The sequence below is a fragment of the Pogoniulus pusillus genome, chromosome 16 (assembly GCF_015220805.1).
Source record: "Pogoniulus pusillus isolate bPogPus1 chromosome 16, bPogPus1.pri, whole genome shotgun sequence".
Taxonomy (NCBI): Eukaryota; Metazoa; Chordata; class Aves; order Piciformes; family Lybiidae; genus Pogoniulus; species Pogoniulus pusillus.
This window is the reverse complement of record NC_087279.1, coordinates 19,334,944-19,360,418: the sequence shown is the minus strand read 5'-3', so window position 1 is coordinate 19,360,418 and position 25,475 is coordinate 19,334,944. Positions and strand designations below refer to the sequence as shown.

The 25,475-nt window shown below is 45.4% G+C and overlaps 1 protein-coding gene across 1 annotated transcript in view; it reads left to right on the top strand.

Annotated features, from left to right (window-relative positions):
* The first annotated feature begins 11,540 nt into the window (after window positions 1–11,540).
* Window positions 11,541–25,475, top strand: part of GRIP2 (glutamate receptor interacting protein 2) — a 348,398-nt gene continuing 334,463 nt past the window's right edge. Inside the window, exon 1 of the mRNA XM_064156872.1 lies at window positions 11,541–11,716. Coding sequence (XP_064012942.1) covers window positions 11,662–11,716 — 55 coding nt within the window. The 5' untranslated portion in view covers window positions 11,541–11,661. The remainder of the gene's footprint in view (window positions 11,717–25,475) is intronic.

The following is a 25,475-nucleotide window of genomic DNA, read 5'->3' as shown; positions in this document are numbered from 1 at the left end:
CTTATTTTCACTTGCAAACTGCAAAATGGGCACAGAAGACAAGTCTGGAGGTGATTTTACACTAAATTCAAAGGACATCTAAAGTAGCTTTGTCCTGTTCCGTTGCAGCCTGTCTTGTAACAAGAATATTGCCCTCCCTTTCTCTTTTGTGTTGTGAGAGAGGGAATGCTGCTCTGTACTAGTTGCATAGAAATTGTCATTCCATTCAAATACATCTAGAAAGGGATTCCCTAAGAGCATCCAACAACTTAGATAAGTAATAGGCTTAATGCCATCTTACAACAAATCTGAAGGATTTGTTTAATTATTGCAACTGGAATTAGCTTAGAAAACCATTCCTGATAGCATTCCCCCCCCCCCCCCCCCCCCCCCCCCAGTATGCATTTTAGCAAGCCTTGATGAAAATGGGTATAATAACCCTTCTGCCCTTGGGGAGTCTGTGTGGATACACTTAAGTCTGACAGGCATAAGGCAAATTTGAGTATCAGTACAGTTTCCTTTACTAAGGGATATAAGTACATACATTGTCTAAACTGGAGATGTAAGAAGCAAGCAAGTTCCAACCCCCCCAAGCAAACAAACAGACAAACCTAAACTGTCTTAACAATTCCATTTGGGGTGGCTATGGCTATTTTAACCTTCTGAACAGGAATCCTAAGCTATTGGATTGCACTGTGTTGTGAGTATATTGTCTGTGGTTTCTAGGTGGCTGGCATAAAAGACAAACATGCCCTTTAATAAACTGCACAACTCCTTGAGATTTACCCATTCATCTGTTCCACTCTTCTCTCACCATCTGTTTCTTTTGCTGTGGACATGTGAAGTTGCTCCATCCCTGCAGCAAAATGCAGCCTGGTTGGTTCACAGCGAGGCTTTCGCATGAAACGGTTTTCCTGTCTTAGCAATCACAGATGGACTCGCTTCTCTGTCAAGGTGTAGCCCTATAAAGAAACTGGATTTTGTATTCCAGTTGCACATCTGCAAGCTCCTTCAAGATTACAGATTTGTATTTCTTTGTCTCTAGGTCCAGGATGCCAAGCTGGAGGAAGAGCCTTGTTTTTTGTCTGCTGAGAATGCAGGACAGAGGTAAGGCAAGAGGGGCATATGACAGCAAAGGAGACTATAGTCTAGGGTGTGAGAAAAGGTTCATTTCAATGCTTCTTTTCCTACTCATTGATATTATTTAAGATGCTGAATCTGTCCCTAAACTTGTGATTTTGGATTTAAACCCCCAAACTACAGTGTATCTTACCCTTAGAAAGCACATTTCAAACTTAAAATCTGATCCTCTTCCCAAATGGAGGTCCAGATCTCCATAAGGATGTTGCTAGTAAATACATGCCTGCTTTGCCTACTGCTCTGTCTTTGACCTGAACCTGGCCTAGCAGATGCACTTTTTACAGATAAAAGGCATCTATCAGAGCATAACAGCTGGGAACTTTAAAGTTTACATACCTACTTCATGTTCTGTTTTTCTGTTAAAGGATATGTTGGGCTATTGTTTGTGTCAGGTAGGTAAACACATGCTCATTGTAGCTATAACTTTCCAAAGAGGCTACTTTCTAGTTTTGAGTTTAAACTCTATTGTTTATGTTCATTTAATGTCAGGGTGATGATGTGAGCTGTATTTATATCACCTTCACTGCTTGTGAAATGCTTCTGTTTATATCCCACTGTCTGAGCTGAATTATTTTAAGCCAGCAGGCAGCAAATTCAGGTTTCTCACACAGAGGCAGGAATCTGAATCCTGTAGCACAGTTGTTAGACTACTTTGGGGGGGGGGGGAGGGGGGGAGGGAATGCTAATTTATATTTACTAATCCTAGCACAATATCACCTAATTACAGATTGTGCTTATTAAACACATACTGAATGTCATTAGAGTGTGAGCTGAGTGGGATTTCAGTCCAAAGCAGGCATGTTTTTTCTTTGGAACCAGAGAAAACTAGTCTGAGGTTTCTCATTTATCTTCTGAGGCTAGAAATGTCAAAACATGTGTGTGTGTGTTAAGAAAAAGTGTATTTATTTAAAAAAATGTTTTGTTGATTATCTGTGATCCTTAAATTGTGCTTTGAGGTGCAAACATCAAGACATCCCTTCTGTATCTTTCCGCTTTATGGAGGGTCTAGTTCTTGATGCTGAACAGAAGGTGGGCTGGCATAACTGAGCTCATTATAGCTCTGTGTGTGATTTCCTGATGCATAGAAATGATTAAAGCTGCATATTTGGGCAGGACATATCTCTGGCACATGATCGTTTTCACCTCGATGCTCCAGAGAGATTTAAATCAGCATAATTGGTATGGAGTTTCTCTACCATATGGGTGTTGGTTACCTAGAAGTCGACTACCATATGCCTGTGTAGATGGCTAAGTGGCAGCTATGATTAATTTATTAAGAGAACAAAATTAACCTGTGTTATATATTCTGTGTTATGTATACTCTTTCTCTGATGCTCTGGTACTGAAAAGCTGCTGTTAGATGTTTTGGAACCAAGGGACTTCTACACCTCCTCCTCAGCCCCTGTATCTCAGAGCCTTACCCATTCTGGTTTAGATTCCCTTTTACCTTCAATGGTTACAGTTGTCTGCAATAAGCTGTTCTTTCACCGTCCATCATCTCATCAATTGCCCCTGAAACATGAAGTGAAGGAGGTAAGTTGTCTGTCTGGACAGAGTAGTTGAGCATTGTGAATTTCTGAGTAGATGCTCAAAAGACTGTACAGCAAAATATTCCTCAGGAGAAGACAGCAGCATGTAAGGAAGAAAAGGATGGCTGCAGATGTCTTACTCCCGGCTTCCCTCTGCAGCAATGTCACGGAGGTGTCACTCATGCTAGTAGTGGGATCTCACTGCAGTAGATGGCAGTACGAGACTGTCATTGCAGCCACGTAGTTCATGTCTCTGGGTGCTGCGAGCATTTAGCAGAGCCTACCTAACATGAATGAGTGTCCCCCCTGCGTCTCCCTGTCATCACTCTGGCATTTGAGGAACAAATTGCTTTCTTCTCCCCATTCTTCCAGTCTTGTACATGTAGAGTTAGGTGAGGAATAAGGCAAGTGATAAACTCAGAAGTGCAAAAAGAGCTAACCCTAGATTTCAGGCTGCCAGTTCATTTTCTCTTTGTGTGAGTTAGTCGGATTCAGGTTTTGGCTTCTGCTTTAACTGGGTCTCTGAAATAAAAGTTGGACAAGTGCTTGTATGTTAAGTAGCATGAACATGGTGGCTGGCAGCTTTTCAAACCCCCAGCTAACAATGGCTTTGCCAGGGATAAGGCTATAGATTAAATAGGTAAGGAATTCTCCAAAAGGGGCATTAACTTTGCAGGGATACCAAAACACACAGCCTAAAGAAATTCGTATTTCTTCTGCTTCAGTGAGTGCTGTCCTGTTGTACTTCAGCCCCCAGGACAGGCCTCCTGTTATAAAGATTACTGAAAATAGAAGCCTAGAAGGCACCAAAATGCTGCTATATGTATCACAAAAGAGAGCTCAGAATGATTATAGATGTTATTTTAGAAACAGTTGAGAAAAGAAATATTGAGTCTCTGTATGTAGAGAGAGCTTTGCAAGTGTGTGTGTGGCTCTGCTGTCATTAGTCAAATATAGACAAGTGGAAAGAGAACTAGAATAATACTTCAAAATGAATAACTACATCAGGCAGAAGTCCAATGATTGCTTTATTAAAGCCTTGATGAATGCCAAGCAATTCCTCAGATATACCAAGGAGCTGCACAAAAATCAAACTCCAGTATTTTATGAAACACTGGAGGAGGGAGCTACGCTACATGGAAATGAAGGGGGCTTTTCATGGTTTGACTCTTGCCCCCACAGTCCTTATTTCCTTGCCAGCTAGCTTGGGAGATATCAGAATACTGAAAGGTCAATTATTGTCTTTTTCCATCCCCTTAGAATGCATAGGCAAAAATACAGAGCATTTCATTAACAGCAACAGTCAATATCAATGATTCACAGCTGTCTTGTCTCCTTCTCTGATTTGAAATTGACTGCAGTCATTAACTTGCTACTGGCAGCTGAAGCTGGGTCACAATGAAAACAACGAGGAAGCAAGGCAGTCACAGTAATGACTTTTAACATATGTTGACAGAGCTGTGGTGTTGCTTTCTTCACCCTGCTCATTTCTCAAACTGCCTCTGTTCACCAACCAGAAAAAAGAAAAAACATTGAATTTTATCTAGTGGCACTACTGAAAGAAGTCTTCAGGAGATGCAAATGCTGATGTTTCCTTAGTGAGAGATGGATGGATGGATGGATGGTGTTTCTCTGTTTACAAACAAGTGCAGTAGTTTCAAGTGGGTTTTTTTTTTTTTTTTTGTGTGGAATAAATGAGTGCTAAATGCCTGCTCTGGTTTAAGGGGAGCTCGGGAGGGAACCTGAGACTGTTATATGAATGAAGGGTGGGTCCAAACCTGTCTTCATGACTTGAGCCATCTGCCACTGATGCACAGCTGAAACTCATCACCTCACAAACCTGTTTAGTACAGCTCCCAATTCCTGGGGTCTGACTGGAGTAGGATCAGCAAAACCAAACAAGTCAAAGCCAAACTTGCCAGCTGCTGCCCTGAGTCTAGCTTTTCTGAGCATGTGGGATGACTGATCTTGTCCTCCTTTCCCTGCCAGTGTAGTTGCAAATGGAGTTCTGGGCATGGCAGATACTACTGTCAGGTTAGTAGATGTCACAGAAGTACTTCTGCTATATATTTATTTCATGGTTGTTAAATGACACTAAGCTATTCTTGTGAGAAATGACAAGTCCCAGGTGAGCAACATTTCTACTTGCACAGGCAGTAACCAAGAAAGATGCAGTTTGGGAGTGTAGAGACAGCTTAGAGATCTTCCCCCATATAGAAAAGATTGTCAGTCAGGAAATCAGAGCAGAATGTAGACCATGCCCTAATTGGAAAATTTCCCGGGATGAGATCTGATACCTGAGGCTCTAAGTGGTGCAGAGTCAACTATCCCATACCTGATAACTCTTTCACTGAAGTGATTTGTAAAACTTCCCTGAGGCACCTCTGCAATGAGGAACAGAGATGAAACCGTATGTAGCCAGAGGCAAATCTTGCTGCTAAGTGAATGCCTGGAATAGGAACCTTTATCTAGCAGTGAGATGGTATGGGGATCATTACTGTGGGTAAATGGTGATAAGCACTGTTCTGACTTTAGAGGATTATGTAACTCCATGAAGGTGAACACTTGGACATGGTGCACATGAATGATGATTTATTAGTGATGCTCTGTGTCTACTGGGAAGGAGAGTGTGCATAAGGCAGAAATTAACAGAAGTGGAAAAGAGGAGGGAGTCTTGAAATCAGTTTTGAAGGGGAGAAGAACATGTTTCCAGCATCGGCTTTTTCAATCACAAGTTAGAAAGATGTCTCTTGCATTGCTGTGACTGAATAAGTTCAGGGTTGTTTTTAAACTCTCCTGTCTTCCTAAATAACAGATCAGGTCACACAGCATCTTCAGAGTAACTCAAAGCAAGCTATCTGCTGGCCAACCTGAGGAGGCTTTCACATGGCATGGGATGAAATGGCACTGTCTTTTATGTTGTAAGCAAATATTAATAGTATTAAGCAAATGTATCAGTTGCTGCCAGTGCTTCAGGCTCTGTGCCAACTGCTTGGCATTGGAGGGTACACAGAATAACACGTAACATACACTGCCACCTCAGCTATTGAATTTCTGACACATGCCTCAGTAGCCTGGAAATCAATAGGCAGCAGCTGCAGTGGAGCTCTGGGCACTGTACAGCTCTGAACTTTGCTGTTAGCAGGGTAAGAAGCACAGATCTCTGAGTCTTACTTAAACCCAGATGGTTCAGGGCAAGCAGGTGCAGAGTTTCTCTGACTTGCCACATTGTGCAGTCCTCCCAGTATTGTCTTCTGTTTTGCTGGGTCATTACTAAGTAGATGTGAAGAATCCCTGTGGTGGGGCATTGGCAGTAAGTGATGAGATTATGTTTGGGAACAGAAGGTGGACATCCAGTAGTTCAGTGCTGTTGGCAGAAAATGTGTCAGCTGTTTACAACTTGCTCTAAACAGTGTCTTAAAGGACTCTCAAAGAAGGCAAAGCCAAGGCTTTGTCACTAGCATTGGTGCAGCAGTGAAGTCAGTGAAGATAAGCCTTGTGCCCAGGAAAGGAGACCTCATGATCATGAAGCTGGGACAAGGGAAGAGCCAAGTGGGAATACTTCATACCACTGAGTTTGCTGGCTGGCAGGAAGCCCCACTGCTCCAGAGCTCTCTGTACACTTACTTTGCAGGGCTCTTGCAGATTGAAACTGACTTTGGAAGGAGGAGAGACTGATCTGAGCCCCTTTGTGTTTACACGGTGATTTCTAAGGAAGGAGGTGTGGAACCAGCTTCAGAAACGACTCTAAGTGTGCCTATGGGACAGAAACAAGGAGCTCTTGAGCTCCTTTCCAGCAGGAACAGATCACAGTGGTGACCATATCCTCATGGTGTATACTTGTGTCAGTAAAATCTGAGGAAACTCTCTGTGTTTCAGAGAGATCAGTTTCACGTAGAAGAGGCAGAATGACAGAGTGCTTCCAGCCTTTAAAACCTCATTGAACATGAGCACTTCTGCAGAAGTCTATAGTATGAATGTATGCCCTGAAGTTCCTACCAAGAATCAGGCAACAAATTGAGTAAACTGTTTGTACTGCCTGAGTTTAAGGCAAAACAGAGCCAAGTTTGATTTGTAGGTAAACTTACTATTAATTGACCTCTGGTGGTGGTGGCAAAATTAAGATAATCCATTTTAAAATTGCCTTTAACCTTCTATACCATGGCAGGATTATTTTTAAATTCCATTATCTCGGTGCCTTTCACTGCTCTCTGTGAGTTACGGAACACAGCTGCATACAAGTGAGAGTGTAGCAGTCATCAGTGAAACAAGCCCATCCTGATGCTGTGTTGTCACAGAGATTTATGCCTTATATCCCCAGCCCCATTCTGTGTGCCTGGGAAGTGAAAGTAGAAAGTGGTTCTTCGTTAAAGCAGCTGTGTGCTATTTACATGTCATGGTCCCTGCCCTCCCTATGTACAGTTGTAGGGATACAGGGTTCTCTGCTTGAATGCTAGGCAAAATAGCCCAACCTTGGTGATGACAAAAAAAACCCCACATTTATTTTTTACTTAATTAGGTCCAGGAGAGTGAGACAGATTATTCTGGATACCTAAATAGATTTCCTTTGTGCAGGATTACAGATCACAGGATCACACAGGATCACAGGATATTAGGGGTTGAAAGGGACACAAGGAGGTCATCGACTCCAACTCCTCTGCCAGAGCAGGACAATAATATCTAACACAGGTCACAGAGAAACACATCCAAACAGGCCTTGAAATTCTCCAGAGAAGGAGACCCCACAACCTGTCTGGGAAGCCTATTCCAGTGCTCTGTGACCCTTACAGCAAAGAAGTTCCCCCTTGTGTTGAGGCAGAACCTCTTTTGCTGCAATTGCTCCTTGTCCTATCACAGGGAGCATACATAGGTCAAAGTAATTTCTGGCTTGGTTTTAACTATTGAACACTGCCAGGCAGCAGCGGTAGGTCAGTATGGGAGGGGAAAGTCCACAGTCCTCTCTGGTTTCCCAGAGGGTTTCATGATGCCTCCAGATTACTGTCAAAACAGTGTGGTCTTGGGAAGTGTTCCCTCGCTAGTTGTACATCTTCACTCAAGATGCTGGGAGGACTGAACACCACACCTAAGGATCTCCCAAGTGCCATATCCTCAACGACTCAGAAGCAGCCAAAGCGGAACTCTTAAACCACTTATTCTGGGCCAGAAAGCAAAAGCTCTCTTATTTTGCTAACTTTCCTGGTTGCAGGGAATCAGTTTATTCTCATTGTGGGCTGGTGAAGTGAGTGACCATCCAGTCAAGGGAGTACATCACAGAATAATTTGCTAGAGATATCTGAGGCACACAGATCATAGATAAACCGGAAGCTAACACACTTGGACATTCTCCCTTAACTCCTGCATGAAAAAGGGATTTGTACTTGGCAGCCTCCTCTAACCACACAATCGATACCATTGTGTGCTCACCAATCCAGGGTAGGTCTAGGCTGGTTGTTAGGAGGAAGTTGTTGGCAGAGAGAGTGATTGGCATTGGAATGGGCTGCACAGGGAGGCAGTGGAGTTGCCATTCTTGGAGGTTTTCAGGCAAAGCCTGGATGAGGCACTTAGTGCCATGGTCAAGTTGATTGGCCAGGGCTGGGTGCTAGGTTGGACTGGATGAGCTTGGAGGTCTCTTCCAACATGGTTGATCCTATGATTCTATGCACATCTCAACCTATGCACACAGTGTGTGGGAGACTGTGAGATCCATCTGACTTAAAAAGCCCGGTATACATGTTTGGTAACACAGATGAACCTTTGCTCAGTAGCCAGCTCCTGAGATTGAAAAATTTGGTGCTTTCAATTTTTTCTTATAGCTGTATTGGTATTTTAAGAATGATGGACCCAGCTCCTTCTTCTCATATGCCAACTTACAAGCAGCTGGGACTTCAGCCATACTATATTCTCTGTGTTCCTCAGTGGAGCTGCTGACACAGTCAAATACATAGGGCATGGTTAGGTCACCAGTTGATGAAAACAGGTTGTCCTGTGTCAGAGAGGAATTTTTGCCTCACAAATTTGGTTGGACAACTGTTTCTGCAGAATGATGCAGGTGAGTGGGAGGACAGCAGCACTTTCTGAAATTGTGGCAGTATCCATGTCACTGTGCTGCCTAAAATCCTACAGCTGCATGCAAACAGATTAGACATTGCTCAGGATCATGGATAGTCACTTCTGAAGTTTCCTGTGGACTTTCCTTATGGAAATATCCCTCTGTGAAAGCATCTCTCTTAGGTTGATGCTGCTGATGAATTCACTGCTGGTGTTTTTAGGGGTGTTTTGTTTTCTCTAATGTACTTTCCCATGTGAGTAGTGAAATTAAGCTAATGTGGAGCACTTGAGAAAATCTCACCACAGTAGCTTTGGCTCTGTCTATGAAAATATAAGTGTCAAATTCAATTGTTCAAAGCCCTGAGCTACATTTTCAGCTAGTAATGTGTTTGCTGTTTTCATGGCTTCATGATATTCTGTGGCACCCATGTAATTTAAAAGTAGCATTGTTGTACCTGTGATGGTTGAAAGAGATTTAAGGGAAAGCATCTTTTATGAAACCAGCCAGTGTAAATGGCAAAACCAGAGGAGCTTTCAGCTACATGAATGTGTTGATTTGACCTTACTTTTTAAAGCCCCTTTCTATACCATGTTTTCCTTGGGCTCTCATTGCTTTTCTGAGAGCAATGTTAGATCAATAATGATCACTTTTCTGGAAATCCTTTTTCAATACCCACATTCTGATTATCACCAAGCAATTATAAGTTACAGATGAGAGAACTAAGGCACAGAAAGGGCATGTGATTTGCCTGTGTGTGTGGTTGAGCCAGGTATAACTCAACGGTGCTTGACTCCGTGTGCTGGGTTTTAACTATAGAACAAGCATCATCTCCTTCCACCAGGATGCATGCTGGCTCCAGATAAGTCCTTCTCTCAAAAGCTCTCGAGTCCTGCTGTCAGCTGGAATATTTGGTGCATATCACCAGCTTCCTGTACGTTTCTGTGATGTGCCCTGATCTAATCAAGCTACAGATTTGTGATTTGTGGTGAGCCCCAAAGGTACCAGGTATATTTGTGGTGAAATGGCAGAGGGGCTTTGTTTTCCCCTAAGGAGGAAGCTGCAGAAATGTGCCGTATTTAACATAAATAAAATAGCTCTTTAAGAAGTTGTATCTGGATGGGGAAAGAATCCTTAGTTATGTTTCCAATCTAATGTTAAATGTGGGGAAAAATACCTTTTTTTTTGTTTCAGGTGAATTTTTCTGTACTGCTGGTGGGGCACAAGCAGAGTCTGAGCTATAGCAGTGCTCCCGCTGCTGCTAGTCCTCGGGAAACCTCTCAAAAGTGATTGCTCCTGCTGGCTGGAATAAGCCTTCAGGTGCCATCACTCCAGTCACTGTCCTTTAAACTGATGGATAACTCCCCAGTTAGAAATATGGAAGGCAGTCAGTCTCTACAGCACCACTCTCCTTCGATGTGGTGGGAACCTCTCATGCAGTTCTCAGGCATTGCCTGCCCTCTGCAGTGCTGCAAATCCTTATGCTTAAATGAAGAGGGCTGTTCTCATGGGTTTATGGGTTAAACTTTAGTTAAGTACCTCAGTTAGGATCCTCACACCTTCAGACTCCTCTGGAATTGAGTCGCAGACTCTTTCTGCTTTCAGATCCTCAATGCAGAAACTAGTTTTCTCCCTTGATGTGTGCAGAGCTGCAGGAGGTTGTTTCAAGCAGACACTGTCCCAAATGCCTCCGGTTTGAGCTGCATCAGGTTTTGTCAGGCAGTGGGCTGGTTTCTGGACTCCTTCTGCCTAGGTTGACACATGCCTGTCATGCTTGGCTGCCCTGTAAACCTGGCTGCCAGCACCCAAAACGGCGAATGCTTCTCAGAGATGAGCTGCAGGCAGAACACGGGAGGTGAGGCTGCTACCCCTTAGCAGGCTGCTTGGCTGTGCTATGACAACTGCTTTTCATTTAGGTAGGGACAGAAAAGCTCATCTGAAAAGTAAGCCAAAGGCTGTGTGGATGCATCTGGACAGATGTGTTCCTTTGGCATTGCAGCTGGCCTGTCTGGTCTGGGTGTTATTACACAGTAGACTTCTGAAACTGAAGTCAGCTCATGCTATCCCAGGGAGAGGTAGGGCCATGATAGTTTAGGTTATAGCAGATGTCACATGTAATATTAGTATTCTCAGAGACGAAGGCTGAGATGCAGAGCGAGACCTAGCAGCCAGCTAATAAAGGCCTAATGAAGAGCAAAAAAAGCTGCTAGTCATTGCAGAGATATGTTGCCCCAGGAAATTAAAGCCATGAATGCCCTGGCATAGGCAATAAACAGCTGCTTTGTGTTCCTCTCAAAGCACCGAAACCTTTGGGATACTAAAGAACGACAAAGATGCTTTTCGGTCCTCCCCTGCACTTCAATTGCTTGAAAAAGATGGACTAGATCGGCTTGACTGCTGTATGATTGTTTACCGAGAATCCAACTTTGGAGTGAGTGAGGGATCCCGGGAGAACGGCTGTGCTGGGCGCCCAGCCTGCCCGCTTTGAGAGGGCTACAGCTGTGAGAGGGCTGTAGGAGGGAACGGAGCGTGTCTGTGCTGTCCCATGTGTTCCCGCACCCGTCCTGCGCCGCTCTGCGCTCAGCAGCAGCCGCCGGTGCGGATCCGAGACCGGTGCTCGGCAGCAGGCGGGGCCCCTCCTGCCTCAGCAGACCCCTCCAGCAGACAATACAGACGCATAATTCTTTCTGACGCTCCCCTCTCCGGTTCCGGCTCTGTCTCGCCATCGGCGGCTGCCGGGGCGGGAGGGGATCCGTTGCTGCTGCACCCCGCGGGGGTGTGCGCAGACGGGGGCGGGCAGCGCCGCTCCGCTCCCCCCGCCCCGCCCGGCCCCGCCGCCGCATGCACCGCCCGGCAATAAAGCGCCGGGGAGCCCGGCCGCGTTCGGCAGCGCCGCTCCCGCTGGCCCCCCCGGGCCCGTAGAGCCGTGCCGCTGCCCCGGGGGGCGGCAGTACTGCCCCCGCCGCCATGCCGGGCTGGAGGAAGAGCCTCGCCCTCTGCCTGCAGCGGATGCAGGAGGACGGTGAGCGCGGCCAGGGGAAAAGGAGGGATGGAGGTGATGGAGGTGCTCGGCTTCCCCCTCGCCCTCTGACCGGCCTTTTCCTTTTATTCATTTAATGTCATTTTCTTCTTTTTGGAGGGTGTGTGTGTGTGTGTGTGTGGTGGGATGGGGGCTACCCGGGAGGGGGATGATCTCCTGCGGGCATGGGACTCCGAGAGGAAAGGGGCTGGAGGGGGGGGCGATGCTCCTCGTGCCGTTAAACTTCGCTGCAGCGAATCTGTCCTGCTCTTCCCGGACTCGTCTGGATTCTGATTTTGTTTTTTCACCTGGTATCTTAAAGAGGAGGGGGCAAGCCTGAGCGAGAGGTGCCTATGTGGTCCTCCCTGGGTATTTAGAGGGGTTCGCAGTATCTGAGCTCTAACTTTCTAAAGCTACTGGTGCTGCTGTTTTCAGCTGGTATTTCTTCCCCCCCAACCAGTCCCCAACTCCAGTTGGGGATTAAAAGGTTTGCACATTGCACAAAAGACGTGTTGTGGTAGTCTGATTCCTATTGTGCTGCTTACTGTTGCTCACAGCGACTGTGAATTCTTTTGTTTACATGGTCAGGAGTGTGATGTTAAATAAATGCTGGACCTGCAGCTCATAAAAGTCGGCAGAAGACATCCACAAGGTGGCACAGCAGATGGGAGGTTTAAACCTTGCGCTTCAACTCCTGGGTTTATAAATGAACAGGGCTGAGAGAGGTGGGGAAAGTTTATGTCTCTGGGATGAAGTGCAGTGCTCAGGTGGAGGAGCTGAGCTGGGATAGGCAGAAGTAAGCAGGAATCCGTGTGTGTAACTTCAGCTGCTTTGCTGCAAGTGGTTAATGGTGGGTTTCCCCTGTGCATCTCTTCCCCTGCCTGCCTCTCTAGATGGTGCACTGGTAAGCAGATTTGCCAAATATCTGAAGCGGCACTGTTGTATCATTTGGTGTGAGTAATGCAACCTTGTCTGGTCCTGCTGGTTAATAAACACAAAGAGAAACTGTGCTGTTGGATGCCCTAAAAGATGTCAGGAAAGAGTCATTAAGCTGCTGAGCCTGATGCTGCTCCCTTACTCTTATTGCTTTGGGAGAGCAGCGTTTCTTTCTGATGTTAGACTCCTCTGGGAGCACGGCTTCCACTGGAGACTCCAGCCACCTGAGATAGAGCTGTTAAATTTTGTCCTGTAGAGGAGTGAATTAATCCTCTCTTTTACACATTGAGACTTGTTACTGTGACTTCAATCCTGTTATGGTGCAGTGCTTTGTAATGCTGCCCTGCTGCAGCTGACAAGGATGCTCTTGCACCACTGGACCAGGGATGGCTTTAGTGGACTTATGAAACATTTCCAGCAGCAAGGCCTTGCCATGCAGCTGTACTGGGTTACTGTGTTTGTCAGGTTACTTTCTCTGTGACTTCATGTCTATACTGGCACTTGTCTTTGGTGTCTGTGTAATGGCTTTCCTCTTCATCTTCCCTCCCTCTCATTTCAGTCATAGCACTGCAGGGAGTCTGTGACCAATGTTTATCCCTTCACAGGTATGCTGAGCATTTTCCCTAGTGATATTGCATCTGTTTCTATGGGTGGCTCAAGAGTAGCTGGTCTTTGGAATTTACTATATACTTAATCCAGAATAGTGTATCTGGAGGAACAAATCTTGGCAGCTCAAACTGACGTGCTCTGTAGAGGAGGAAGTATATGCCTGCTAAAGAACAGCTAAGTTTGTAGGGAACTTCTTTTCTTTTTCCCCAAGGTGGCCAGTTTGATGGTCATATTGCAGCCTCTGGGTAGCAGAGGAGGTTTTGATAATCGTTTTGTAGCACTGCAATGTTAACAGATATGATATGGGGTTTAGCTTGAATGGTAGAGAAGGTTTCACACATTGTCCTGTATAATGTTGCCAGGGAAATCTCTGTGCAGTCCTGTTCAGATCTTGATTTTGCAAACCATCCTCCAAATGCTCTATGGAGAAATCATGACTTCTGGTTTTCCTTCTTCAAAACAAGTTAGGTCTTCCTCACTGGCATTTCTATGACTATGCAGATGTGGTAGACTTTGGTTCAGATATCTGAGCTGTCTGGCTTCTTCCCCAGGCACACAGCTATAGGCCATGTTAACTTCCTCTCAGGACCACGGTGCTCACGTTTCCAAAGCAAACATCCTGGTGCTCATCAGGAGCACAGTGGTGATTAGTAGAGAGGTATATTTTGGTTACTGAATATTAATGTGATGAGCATCTCTTGCAATCTGCAGCCATTCAGTGCTGGATTGGAAGCTTCGTTAATCACAGTTGGCACTCCAAAGGTCAGCCATGGTAAGTAACATAGGGAAATGTGAGATGTACATGAACTGGGCTGAAATGTGATTGCAGTTTCAAATCACCACCTGCAGTAAGTTTCCTTATGTGTGCTTTACCTTAACATTTTCATCTGTTGGGGAATGGAGGTGTGTGTGACTCCTGACCACTGTGCAGAAATGATCCGTTCTGTCACGTATTGCTGTTCCCCACCACAAGGGGGTCGTGCATGGGACTTGCTACTCCTGTTTCATGCAGAAAAAAAACTGATGTCGACGATTTGGAAATTCTTGGCAAAAACATGTTCCCTCCAGCTGGTATTGATAACTGCCCTGTTACCCCCGAGTCAGGGGGCTGATTTACTTCTCACTGTGGGATTATCTCTGACCTGGGGCAGAGGTTAGAGCATGTAGCCTGGCAGTTCTGACCATTACTGGGTGGCTGTGTGGCCAGATCTTGTGCTGATCTATCACCCTGATACCTACCTACCTGCCTCACTCTTGAAGCAGTGGAGAGAACTAGTTGGCCACGACAGAGCCTTTCTCATCCAGATTTCCCCCCCTCACACACTTCTTGCTTCTGTCCTTTATATGAGAATGGCAGGATTTGGATTGTATTCTTTCTGCTTCCAGAATTTCAGTAGCAAAAGCAGCAAAGACTAATTTCTGCTTTGGGAGCACGAATCTACGTGGGCAGGTGGGAAACTCTGGGGATTTTGGCACAGCTGAGTAGATGTGGAAACTGGATGCCTAGAAAGGATAAACTGTATCAGCAGACAGAGTGGTGAGGATGTTTTTATCCTAACTGATGAAAATAAGTGTTATCTAGAGGCATACGATTTGCATAACATGGGTCACAGTAGTGGGCAGACACCCTTTATTAAACCTGAGATATTTTTCTGACTTTGCTGGGAGGGAATACAGGGCTTGAGTGTAAATTTGGGTTGTTGATATAATTCCCCTTCCTCCCCCAGATGATTTTCCTTCAGTAAAACCAGAGAAACTGACTCTCACTCTAGCAGGATGCCTTATTAAAAACCAAGCCAACCCCCAAACCTTAAGAAAGGCTGATGTAATGTGATTATAAAATGTGAAGTTACCCAACCTCTGCATGGGTGATGGAGCAGCTGAAAAGGAGGGGGCAAGGCAAGGGGCAACTCAGACTTGTTCCAAGAAGTGACAGTGTTGCAGAATCGTGTTGCTGCTATTTGCTTCCTTCCCTTGTATATGGCTCCGTGCTGGTTACCTTGGAAACAGCTGTAGGAGCATATAGGGGCATTTTGCTGCTGTGCAGCCATGGGCAAAGGTGTCCTGTGGTGCATGGGGAAAGGCAATTCCTTTGTGGTGCAGGGTGAGTGCAACAAACTAAAAAGCCATTGCAAGGTCTCCCTTTCTTGCCTGCTTTGTCTTGCTGCAGGTGCAATTTGGCAGGAGTGGGTCTCTGGGGAAAATTTAGCAAAGGGGTGGTTTTACATGGATTTGGCAGAGCTATTTAAAATTTTATCATAGGAAGGTAAAAATACCACATCAGCCTGTCTTGAGGGGGTTTATAACAGCTGGGCTATAAACATCAGCTTTTTGCTCTGTCCTCAGAACAGTGCACTGGGATGTTTTGCTCCATAGATGTGAAAATGTGATTAAGGCTGGAAATGGAATTCTTTATTTAATCATACACATCAAGGAGAAAAAAACCTATAAGCTGAATATTTGCTGGCTTTGCCTGATTAGCAGAAAATTAGAAGATCTTTCACTGAGTTCCCTGTTGCCTGTGATGTGTAGAATAACTAAAACAATTAATTTAAAAATAATGTGAATTCTCTTCTCTTCTTGTTTGTTGCACATAAACATTTTGATCTTGCAGACTGTGATGGTGATCAGTTGAACTATTCTGCTGCATAAAGTTCTGTGCTTGCCACATCAGAAATAATCCAGTCATTCAGAGAGGAGGTTTTTCTGCATTCCTCCAGCTGTCTTAGGACCAGCTTTCAGTGCCAGGTTGAGTCCGTTCAGTTTTAGTCTGCTACCTTACAGAGTCCCTTTGTCCAAACTACAGTGATGTGATCTATTGTGCTGGTACTTAATTTTCAGTAAAGAATTTTAACAGAGAATCTCTCACTTATGGTGTGCAGTTGAGCTGCTCTGGGGTCAAAGAGCTGTTATGTCTGTCCGCAGAATTCAGCATCTAATATATTCTTGCATGTGATACTGATACTTTATGGTGCATCCAAGCTTTGTCACAGATGAGGACTTGCACACACAGCCCTCAGGAATTTATGGGCTGCTGTTTGTTGGTAATATTCATTATACAGGCCACTGCTTTTAAACAAAATGTAGAAATAGAGGTTCTGACCCTCCAGTCAACTGTGGTGGGGAATTAGGATTGCTTGAAGGCCGTGGTGGTAATGCTTAAGGGATAATGTTCATTCATCAAACTGATGGGACAGCCAGAGCAAATCCTTCTAGACTTTGATGGGGTCTTTTCGTTCATTAATATGTTGATGTGGATTTGGTACCCATCGAGTGCAAGAGTAATAGCTGCAGCCAAGCTCTGTGCTCGTCTGCTCTCTTCCTGCCTGCCTGTCACACTGTCACGCTGCGTTGAGTCTGGGCTGCTGCTTTTGATCCTGTGCTTCAGCAGTCGTAAAATGTAGCCCTGACTGAGGAGCCCTGCACTACATGGAGATGAAGCCACAAGGGTTTTACAGAACGACTCTAAAGCCTTGTTGGGATTTGATTAAAGGCAGAGATTGATCTTTTTTTTTTGATTTTGAAGTGGTCTGCCAGTTTTTACAACCCGAACTAGATCCTGTATTGACAGAATTTGGCCATGTGAAGCTGTACAGACATCATGCAGTTCTGCTTTTGCTTAAGCTGTTACACTCTGTAGGGCTTCATGCAAAGCATTTTTGTTAGCAGTATTGAGTGATGATGCTCAGCACTGGGCAAATGCATCAGCTGCAATGGTTTGGCACACTCTCCCTTTAGAGTGCCAAGGTTGGAAAGTGTGAGCGGAACCTTTCAGGAAGTTGAAGACCTTGATGGAAACCATGAATTATGGTAGCCAGGAGAATTTCAGAGTGAGAATTGCCAGATCTGTCTGGATTCAGGCCATGCTTGTTGTACTCCAAACCTGTTGGTGTTGCTATGGGCTCATGCCAAGCATAGTGGAAAAGCACTATGAACAATTCCCAGGAAAGGGACCTTTCTTTGGAATTGATTCAGTCTTGAAATGTGATTGCAGCTGCTGACCTAGAGATCTTCTGTTGCTCTGAGATGAAGATTGCTTAGGTTAAACTGGCAAGTGTTAGGACTTGGCAGTGTTAGGTTAACCTTCTAAAGAGGAGGCTGAAGGGGAGACCTCATCGTTGTCTACAGCTGCCTGAAAGGACATTGTGGAGAGATTGGTGTTGGTCTCATTGGTAAATAGTGATAGGACAAGAGGCAATGGCCTCAAGCTGCAACTGGGGAGGTGTAGGCTGGGTATTCGGAAAAGTTTTTTCCCAGCAAGAGTGGTCAGGCATTGGAATGAGCTGCCCAGGGAGGTGGTGGAGTCACCAACCCTGGATGTGTTTAGAAGTCATTTGGATGTGGTGCTTGGGGACGGTTTATGGTGCACCTTATAGAGTAGGGATATCAGTCGGACTTGGTGATCCTGAGAGTCTTTTCCAACCTGAATGATTTTGTGATTCAAGATCACAGAGGTCTTTCCCACCCTTAGTGATTCTAAGTCTCAGAGATGGATGTTTTGCCCTGCCTTTTTTTTTTTTTTCCCCATTGCTCTTTTGTTTGCCTCTTTTATGCAGACACAGTGCAGGGGAGCTGTGTTATACCCACAGCCAGGCCTTTGCTGGGTGGATGGCCAAAGAAGGGTTCTCCACCAGGGCATATGCTTTATGCTGGGTTATATCTTTCTGTTGTAAAACCTGTGTAGCCTTGCTGCGGTCCCATTTTTGAATAAAAATTAGTGGTTTAGAATAAAAATGGCTTTTTAAAACTATCTGACTCTTTACAGTTGAATAAAATGACTTATTTTGAAAGAGATGTGATGGCATCCTGGCCTGGATCAAGAACAGTGTGGCCAGTAGGACAAGGGAGGTTATTCTGCCCCTGTACTCAGCACTGGTCAGGCCACACCTTGAGTCCTGTGTCCAGTTCTGGGCCCCTCAATTCAAGAGAGATGTTGAGGTGCTGGAACATGTTCAGAGAAGGGTGATGAAGATGGTGAGGGGCCTGGAATGAAGTCCTGTGAGGAGAGGCTGAGGGAGCTGGGTGTGTGCAACCTGGAGAAGAAGAGGCTCAGGGCTGACTTAATTGCTGTCTACAACTACCTGAAGGGAGGCTGTAGCCAGGTGGGAGTTGGTCTTTTCCCCAAGGTAACCAGCAACAGAACAAGGGGGCACAGTCTCAAGTTATGCCAGAGGACGTATAGGCTGGATGTTCTAGGAGGAAGTTCTTGCCAGAGAGAGTGACTGGCATTGGAATGGGCTGCCCAAGGAGGTGGTGGAGTCACCATCCCTGACGATGTTCAAGAAAAGCCTGGATGAGGCACTTAGTCCCATGGTCTAGTTGATTGTCTGAGGCTGGGTGCTAGGTTGGACTGGATGATCTTGGAAGTCTCTTCCAACCTGATTGATTCTATAATAAGTAGAGCCATCTCTTTCAAGAGCCAGCCCTAACCCTTGAGGTTGAGAGCAGTGACCTATGCCTGAAAGGCTTGCATAATATCTAGAGCAAGCTGAAAACTTGCTCTGTGTTTTCCTGATGATGACGTCTTTTCCCCAGAGAGGCCACACATCTCCTGCTCTGGCGAATGCTGGTGCTGACCCCACATGTCCTGTGTGCATGTCTTGGGCCAAATGCAGTTACACCACACAAATGTCTGTTTGCATTCCTAAACCAATCACAGCTACTGTGGATGGACACTGTTCTAACTGGGGTTGGAGTGTGAGTAACATTTGATCTGGAAAATAAATCAGATGCTGATGGCCTCTGTTGGAAATGGTACCTTCTGTTCTGCAGTTCTTGGCCTGGGTAAACCATATGCTGGGACAAAACATCTCCTCTTGGACAGGTCTGCATTTTGTCTAGTTGTACTCGATCTTTCCATGGACTTCTTCCTTTGAAAGAAAAATTAATGAAGCTTTCAGTTTAAAATTCAAGTAGGATTTTGTATCCCCTCCCCCCAGCTCTCTTGTCAAGTGAATGTATCCATTTTTTTTCCTTACACCCTCCCCCTGCCCTTTTGTGTTTGGAAGATGAAGAAATTCAAATAACTAAACCAAATACATTTCACCATTATGGTGATTTCCCTGTGACTGACTTCCCCCTCTTATTAATGGTAGCTGAACTTGGCATTTATTAATTACCGAGTTTCATTTTTGAGCCAGAACTGTTTTCTGGCTCCAGAAAAAGATTTGCTGATTCTACTGATAGCACTGGGTGAGCTGCTTGCCACTGGGAAATTAGTTCAATCAAACAGTTTCCTCTGACAGCTTTGAGGAGTTTGCATCGAGACCACTGTGCACTGAAGGAGAAAGGGGACTACCATGTGCTGTTTGTGATCAAGGAAACCCTGTGCATTAAGATGTGGTTTGATCCATGTCTTATGTGTGTATTTCACCAGAACATGTCAGTGACCCTGCCAGCTGAACTGCTTCATCTTGATGAGCAGAAACCTCTTGCTGAGGCTGCAAAATAAATTCAGTTGTACACTCTTCAAGTTGTCTGGAAGTAATACACTTTTGCTTAACAACTTTATTGCCACTCTGAACGAGGCATTACACAGCTTTTGTTTTAGAGGTTTTATTAACCTTGGCTGCTGCTTTGTTGCCAGAGTCAGAGGCTATTCTGAGTATTTATTTGGGTTATAGATGTTGTCACCTTTTCTTGTATCTGTGATGCTGTTAGTCATCTTGGTGACACTTCGTCTGTGCAGAGAAATAAAGGTCCTGGCTCACGTTTCAGCACTGCCTTGTACAACCCCAGAGAGGAGCTGCTTCTAGAGGCATCAAGGTTGGGGGATCTCTCTTGAGTCCTGTTGAGGCTGAGGGACCTGGGACTTTTTGGTCTGGTGAAGAGAAGACTGAGAGGGGATCTAATCAAGGTTTATAAATATCTGAGGACTGGGGGTCAAGAGGGAGGGGACAAACTTTTCTCAGTTGTGCCCTATGATGGGACAAGGGGCAACAGGTAAAAAACCCCACAAACTTACAGCATGGGAAGGTTCACCTCAACATGAGGAAAAACTTCTTTATTCTGAGGGTCACAGAGCACTGGAACAGGCTGCCTGGAGAGGTTGTGGAGTTTCCTTCTCCAGAGACTTTCAAGACTGGATGATGCATTTAGTGCCATGGTCTAGTTGACTGGCTAGGGCTGGGTGCTAGGTTGGACTGGATGATCTTGGAGGTCTCTTCCAACCTGGTTGATTCTGTGATTCTAAGACCTGTCTGGATGTGTTCCTGTGTGACCTGAGCTAGATTCTATGGTCTGGCTCTGGCAGGGGAGGTCGGACTGGATGATTTCTGGAGGTCCCTTCCAACTTCTAACATCCTGTGGTCCTGTGAATAGGGCTGAAAGAGGTGTCTGGATTTTTCTTTCCTTCTGCCCTCCGTTAAAAAAAACAAATGTTTTCTTTGTTCTTTGGGCAAAATGTAGGTGGTTCTGCAGTGTGTGGGCACAAAGGGCCCCTGTCTTACCTTTGGTCCCAGTTTGACAAGTGCAGTCACCACAGAAGCAGTGTATAGATTTATGGCAGGGGAGGGGGTGGGGCAGGAGGGCTTCTCTTCATTTGCATCCCCTTGCAGCAGAGGCCTTGAAGATTTATCCAGAAATTAGATGCAAAGAAACAAGGGGGAGAAGAATAAGGCAAACTGTCAGGCAGGGTGACAGTTTCACAGAAATTAACCATGCTAAGCTGCTCTTATCTTTCTTGGTGCCAGTGTGCTTTCCTGATGCAGGTTGAGCATCTGTATGTTGCAGGATATGATGGCATTTCCAGGAGTGGGGCTCCCTCATTAAACCCAGCCTGCTCAGATCCATTGCTTTTGCCTACTGGAAGTCAGGGGAAATTCCCTGGGGCTGTCACAGTGGGATGAACTTGGGGAAAGAGCTGGGAGGATGAGTTAGTAGCTGATTCCTAGCAGCTTATCTCAGAGCTATGTGTTAAACCTAAGCAGAGAACTCTATTGGGAGTTAATATTTTGTTTCTAGATAAGTTTTTTTAAAAAAAAATAACTGTGCCTGCCTTTTATTCTAAGTTGAGTCTCCTTACTGTACAGGCATGAAAGCTTCCTGAGCCCCCCTTTCATGATCTGTGTGAGGCAGGGAGCAGTACTGCCTCTCGCTCTTCTTCCCACTTCATAGACTTACAGAATGGTCTTGGTTGGAAAGGATTTTAAAGATCTGAGGGAGCTGGGGGTGTTTAGCCTTGAAAAGAGGAGGCTCAGGGGTGATCTTATTGCTCTCTACAACTACCTGAAGGGAGGCTGTAGACAGGTGGGGTTGGGCTCTTCTCCCAGGCAACCAGCAACAGAACAAGGGGACACAGTCTCAAGTTGTGCCAGAGGAAGTCTAGGCTGGATGTTAGGAGGAAGTTCTTCCCAGAGGGAACGATTGGCATTGGAATGGGCTGCCCAGGGAGGTGGTGGAGTTGCCATCCTTGGAGGTGTTTAAAAAAAAGCCTGGATGAGGCACTTAGTGCCATGGTCTAGTTGATTATCTAGAGCTGGGTGCTAGGCTGGAGTGGGTGATCTTGGAGGTCTCTTCCAACCTGGCTGATTCTATGATCTAGTTCCAAGTCCCCTGCTATGTATAAGAACAGCCTGCTACTAGACCTGGTTTTGAAAACCATCAGCATCCACAACCTCTCTGGGCAACATGTTCCAATGTCTTACTACTATCACTGTAAAAAATCTCTTTCTAATATCTAGGCTAAATCTGCCCTCCTCAAGCTTCAATCTATTCCCTCCCATTTGGGAGCATCATCTCTTTGCCCTTTTTCCGTCTCTGATTTTCCCCCTTCAAACTGGGGTGGTACACGGTCTCTTTGGAGGAGATGAAAGACAGGAGTTGCTTAAGCTTTGTGCTACAGAAATCAACACACCTTGCTGGAGAGTGAATAAGGATAAAGGAGAGCCTGGTGCTCCTGCCTTTACATACTTCTTAATGCAGAAGCCACAAAGTGTGCAGGTTCCATCCAAATACTTTTACAGAGTAGTACCTGAATGCATTAAACAGCTGCTGTGTTCCCTAGCAGACCAGGTCATATCCCCGTGGTGACTGCAGCAATTCTAGTGTGGCTGGCACTTATTAATTAGCTTGGGGATTGAGCCACAGGCCTTTTTGGTTCTGTGCCTAACTCTATTCCTGACTGAGTGTAGGGCTTTGAGTAAAACAAAATGATAATTTAGTTTCTCAGAGTGGTGGGGAAATCTTCTGTCAGTTGAAGTTAATGGGAGTGAGGAGTACTGCGCCACTCAGAACAGCAGTCTGCAAACCTCTGTGTGCCCCAGCCTTCATGTCTGCAGAACATGGATAATGACTGTGCTCTGAAAAGTTTTGATATCTGGATAAAAACAGATATGGAAGTGCAGTTATTGACTGTAACTTCATGGCTGTCTTTCTCTTCGTACTCAGAATCATGTCAAGTGTGCCAAATATTTGGAAAAAATGACCAATGGTAGAAAATGTCTTTCTAGTGCTGGGCTGCAAATCTACTGCAGCAAACAGCAGGGCAGAACACAAAGTTCTATTGAAGTGAGCAAAAATTTCCCTCTACGGTAATGATCTGTGTTGCAAGTTTTCCCAGCTATCTAATCTAGTTTCTGTCCATTACATCAAGTGATAATCCTCCAGCAAATGAGGTGCTGTTAGCAGCGTTTCTGTCAGCATGGGTCTGGCTGCACGTCCAGGCAGCCTGCCTTTGAGGAATTTCAAAATTCACCCTCGTCAGTCATGCTGCTTCCTCAGCCTCTGGAGACCTCAATTCAGATGTAACAAAGCTGAGTTGTCTGTCTTAATTAATTGTAGTTATTCTTCTTTTCCAACACCCACCCTACTCCCTCCTGTGCCAAGGGTGTTTGGCTGTGTGTAAGGTTGGCTCCTGGTTTTTGGTTCTTTTTGGAGTAGCCATTGTAATTGTTTTTTTTTTTTTTTTTGGCATAATCTGATTTACTTTGATATAATCTCTTCACTATTACTGTGCTTGCACGGGGGCTTGTTGGTAAGTGGGGTGAGGATCCAAAAGCAGAGAATTTGCAAACCAGGCTGTGATGCTGGGCTTCTGTAGGGCTTGCTGTACCCTATCCTTGCCTGGGTACAGGAAGCTATGTGCCTGTAGCCTGCAAGACCAGGTTTTCCTCATGAGGAACTTCATGTTGTTCTGGCAGGCAGCACTACCCCTGCACTCTGGGGCTGTCCCTTGCCAAGGGTCACTTACTGCCCAGGAGTGATTCAGTGACAGGCAGCACTGAAATGAATGCCATCCCTTTTCTGCCTCCAAATAATTAAGAGGAAGTGTGGCTTTTGGCCAGGGAGCACTGTCCTCTGCCACCCATCTGCTTTCCCTGACTGTTGCTTAAAACAGCTTCTCCTCTGGGGCTTCCTAGCAGGGCAAGGGAACACTGATTTCTGACCACCCTTCATTGCCTTGCCACTGACTTATCTAATGAGCTTCACATCCTTACGGTGTCATTTTTTCTGTGCTGCATTTCTCTCCTGAAAAAGCATGCCACGATGTTTAATTGCTAGCTGCAATGTTGGCTGCTTGGTTTGCATGCACTGGTGGAGACCATGGAGGTGGGAGTGAGGGCTAGGGGCTGTGGAGCAAGAGGGCTTCCTTCTCTGTTATCTCCCTCCACAGCTGTGAGTTGCTTATAGAAATCCAGCTCCTGCACAGCTGGCTGTCGGCTGAAGCATACAGAGAGCAGTATTGAATTGCACTGCAGAGGGATCCCTTGTGCTTCTGTCTTGGTATCCTGGGCCTGATGTCCTGTGGAGAAGAGAGGGAGCTCTGCAGCAGGGTGTAAGGAAAAAGCACCGAAAGAGCTGGCCTTCCATCGTGGGGGCAGGTGATTATGGCCACCTCTGCAGTGCTTTAAAACAATTGAGGAATTTCCTCTGTATATATAGAATCATATGAACAAGTGCAGAGCTTTTCCTGATGTGAATCTAACTCTGCAAGGAACTGAATCCAGAGACTTTTTGCAGCCTCTAAGTAGGTGCAATATTGCCAGCTGCACCCCTGCACACTGGGGTTGTCCAGTGCCTGACCTGTTAAACTTCAATGGCAAATAAACAAAAGCTAGGAAAGCATAACAGAGTTGTGATGTCCCCAGCTTTGCAAGCTCATTTCTGGACACTGTTCCTACTGCAAACCTTCTTCCCCACATGTAGCTTTCCTCACTCAGAGTTTCACACTGGAGCCCAGCAGGTTTCCTTGATGAACGACTGCTGTGAGCAGATGTGACAGCTGTTGTGTGAGTTCTGTTTCCCATCTACCTGTCACCTCCCCGGCCTGCAGCTAACCAGCTGGGTTAGTTAGCTAGTGGCAAGCTATTAAACCCTTAAACAGTTCTGACACAGTGCATTAGTCAGGCTCATGAGTTGGAGGTGAGATAGGCTCTATCATACAACACGAACTCTTTGATCTGGGCTGTGAGAGGACAGTGTTGCTGACGATATTTGGGGAAGGCTGTGTGAGTAAAGGGGGTGAAGCTCTTTGAAGAGATAAATGTTTATTTTTATTTTTGAGATATTTCCCTCTCTTCCTGTGTAGGAGCTTGAAATAGAGTGGAAAAGAGCAATTTGATTTGGGGATGGGTAGGGGGAGTAGAAAAACTCATTTATGTGGCCAAGTATGTAAGAGAATGAAGTTGGTTTGGACCATGCCATGGCTGAATGGGTTTATTGGTGCAACTCCTTTCCATTTCACTGTAAGAGAAGACAGGAAAACATCTGCCAAGCATCCACAAAAACTCCTTTGTTGACAGGTGTCCTCCTTCCAGGATGTGGTTGATTCCCACAAAACTGAATCAGCCCATCCTCATGGTCAGCCTGTGGCAGCCCAGCATTGGAAGGGACCTCAGGCATCTACTTGCTTTGTGAGATGTTAAAACCCCAGTCATCCAGGATAATGCTGTTTCAGGAGTTCATTGATTTTTAGTGGAGGGAAGTGAGTTAAAATGATGACTCACTGACCTGTTTGAAAATGAACAACCTCCTTGGTGTCATTAGGATGAGGTAATAGATCATCCTGGACAAGAGCTGGTGAAAGGGGATTCAGGGGTCCCCTTGTGACTACTGCTGCACTCACAACTATTTTATTTTTTATGGGTGAAGCAGCAGCACACCCTTTTATATATATAAAGCCAACAATTTCTTCTGAGCATAATTGAAATGATGGCAGTCCAATCCTTAACTAGTCTGGCTGTAACTGTTGCAAGAAAAGAGAGAATAATGAGAATGC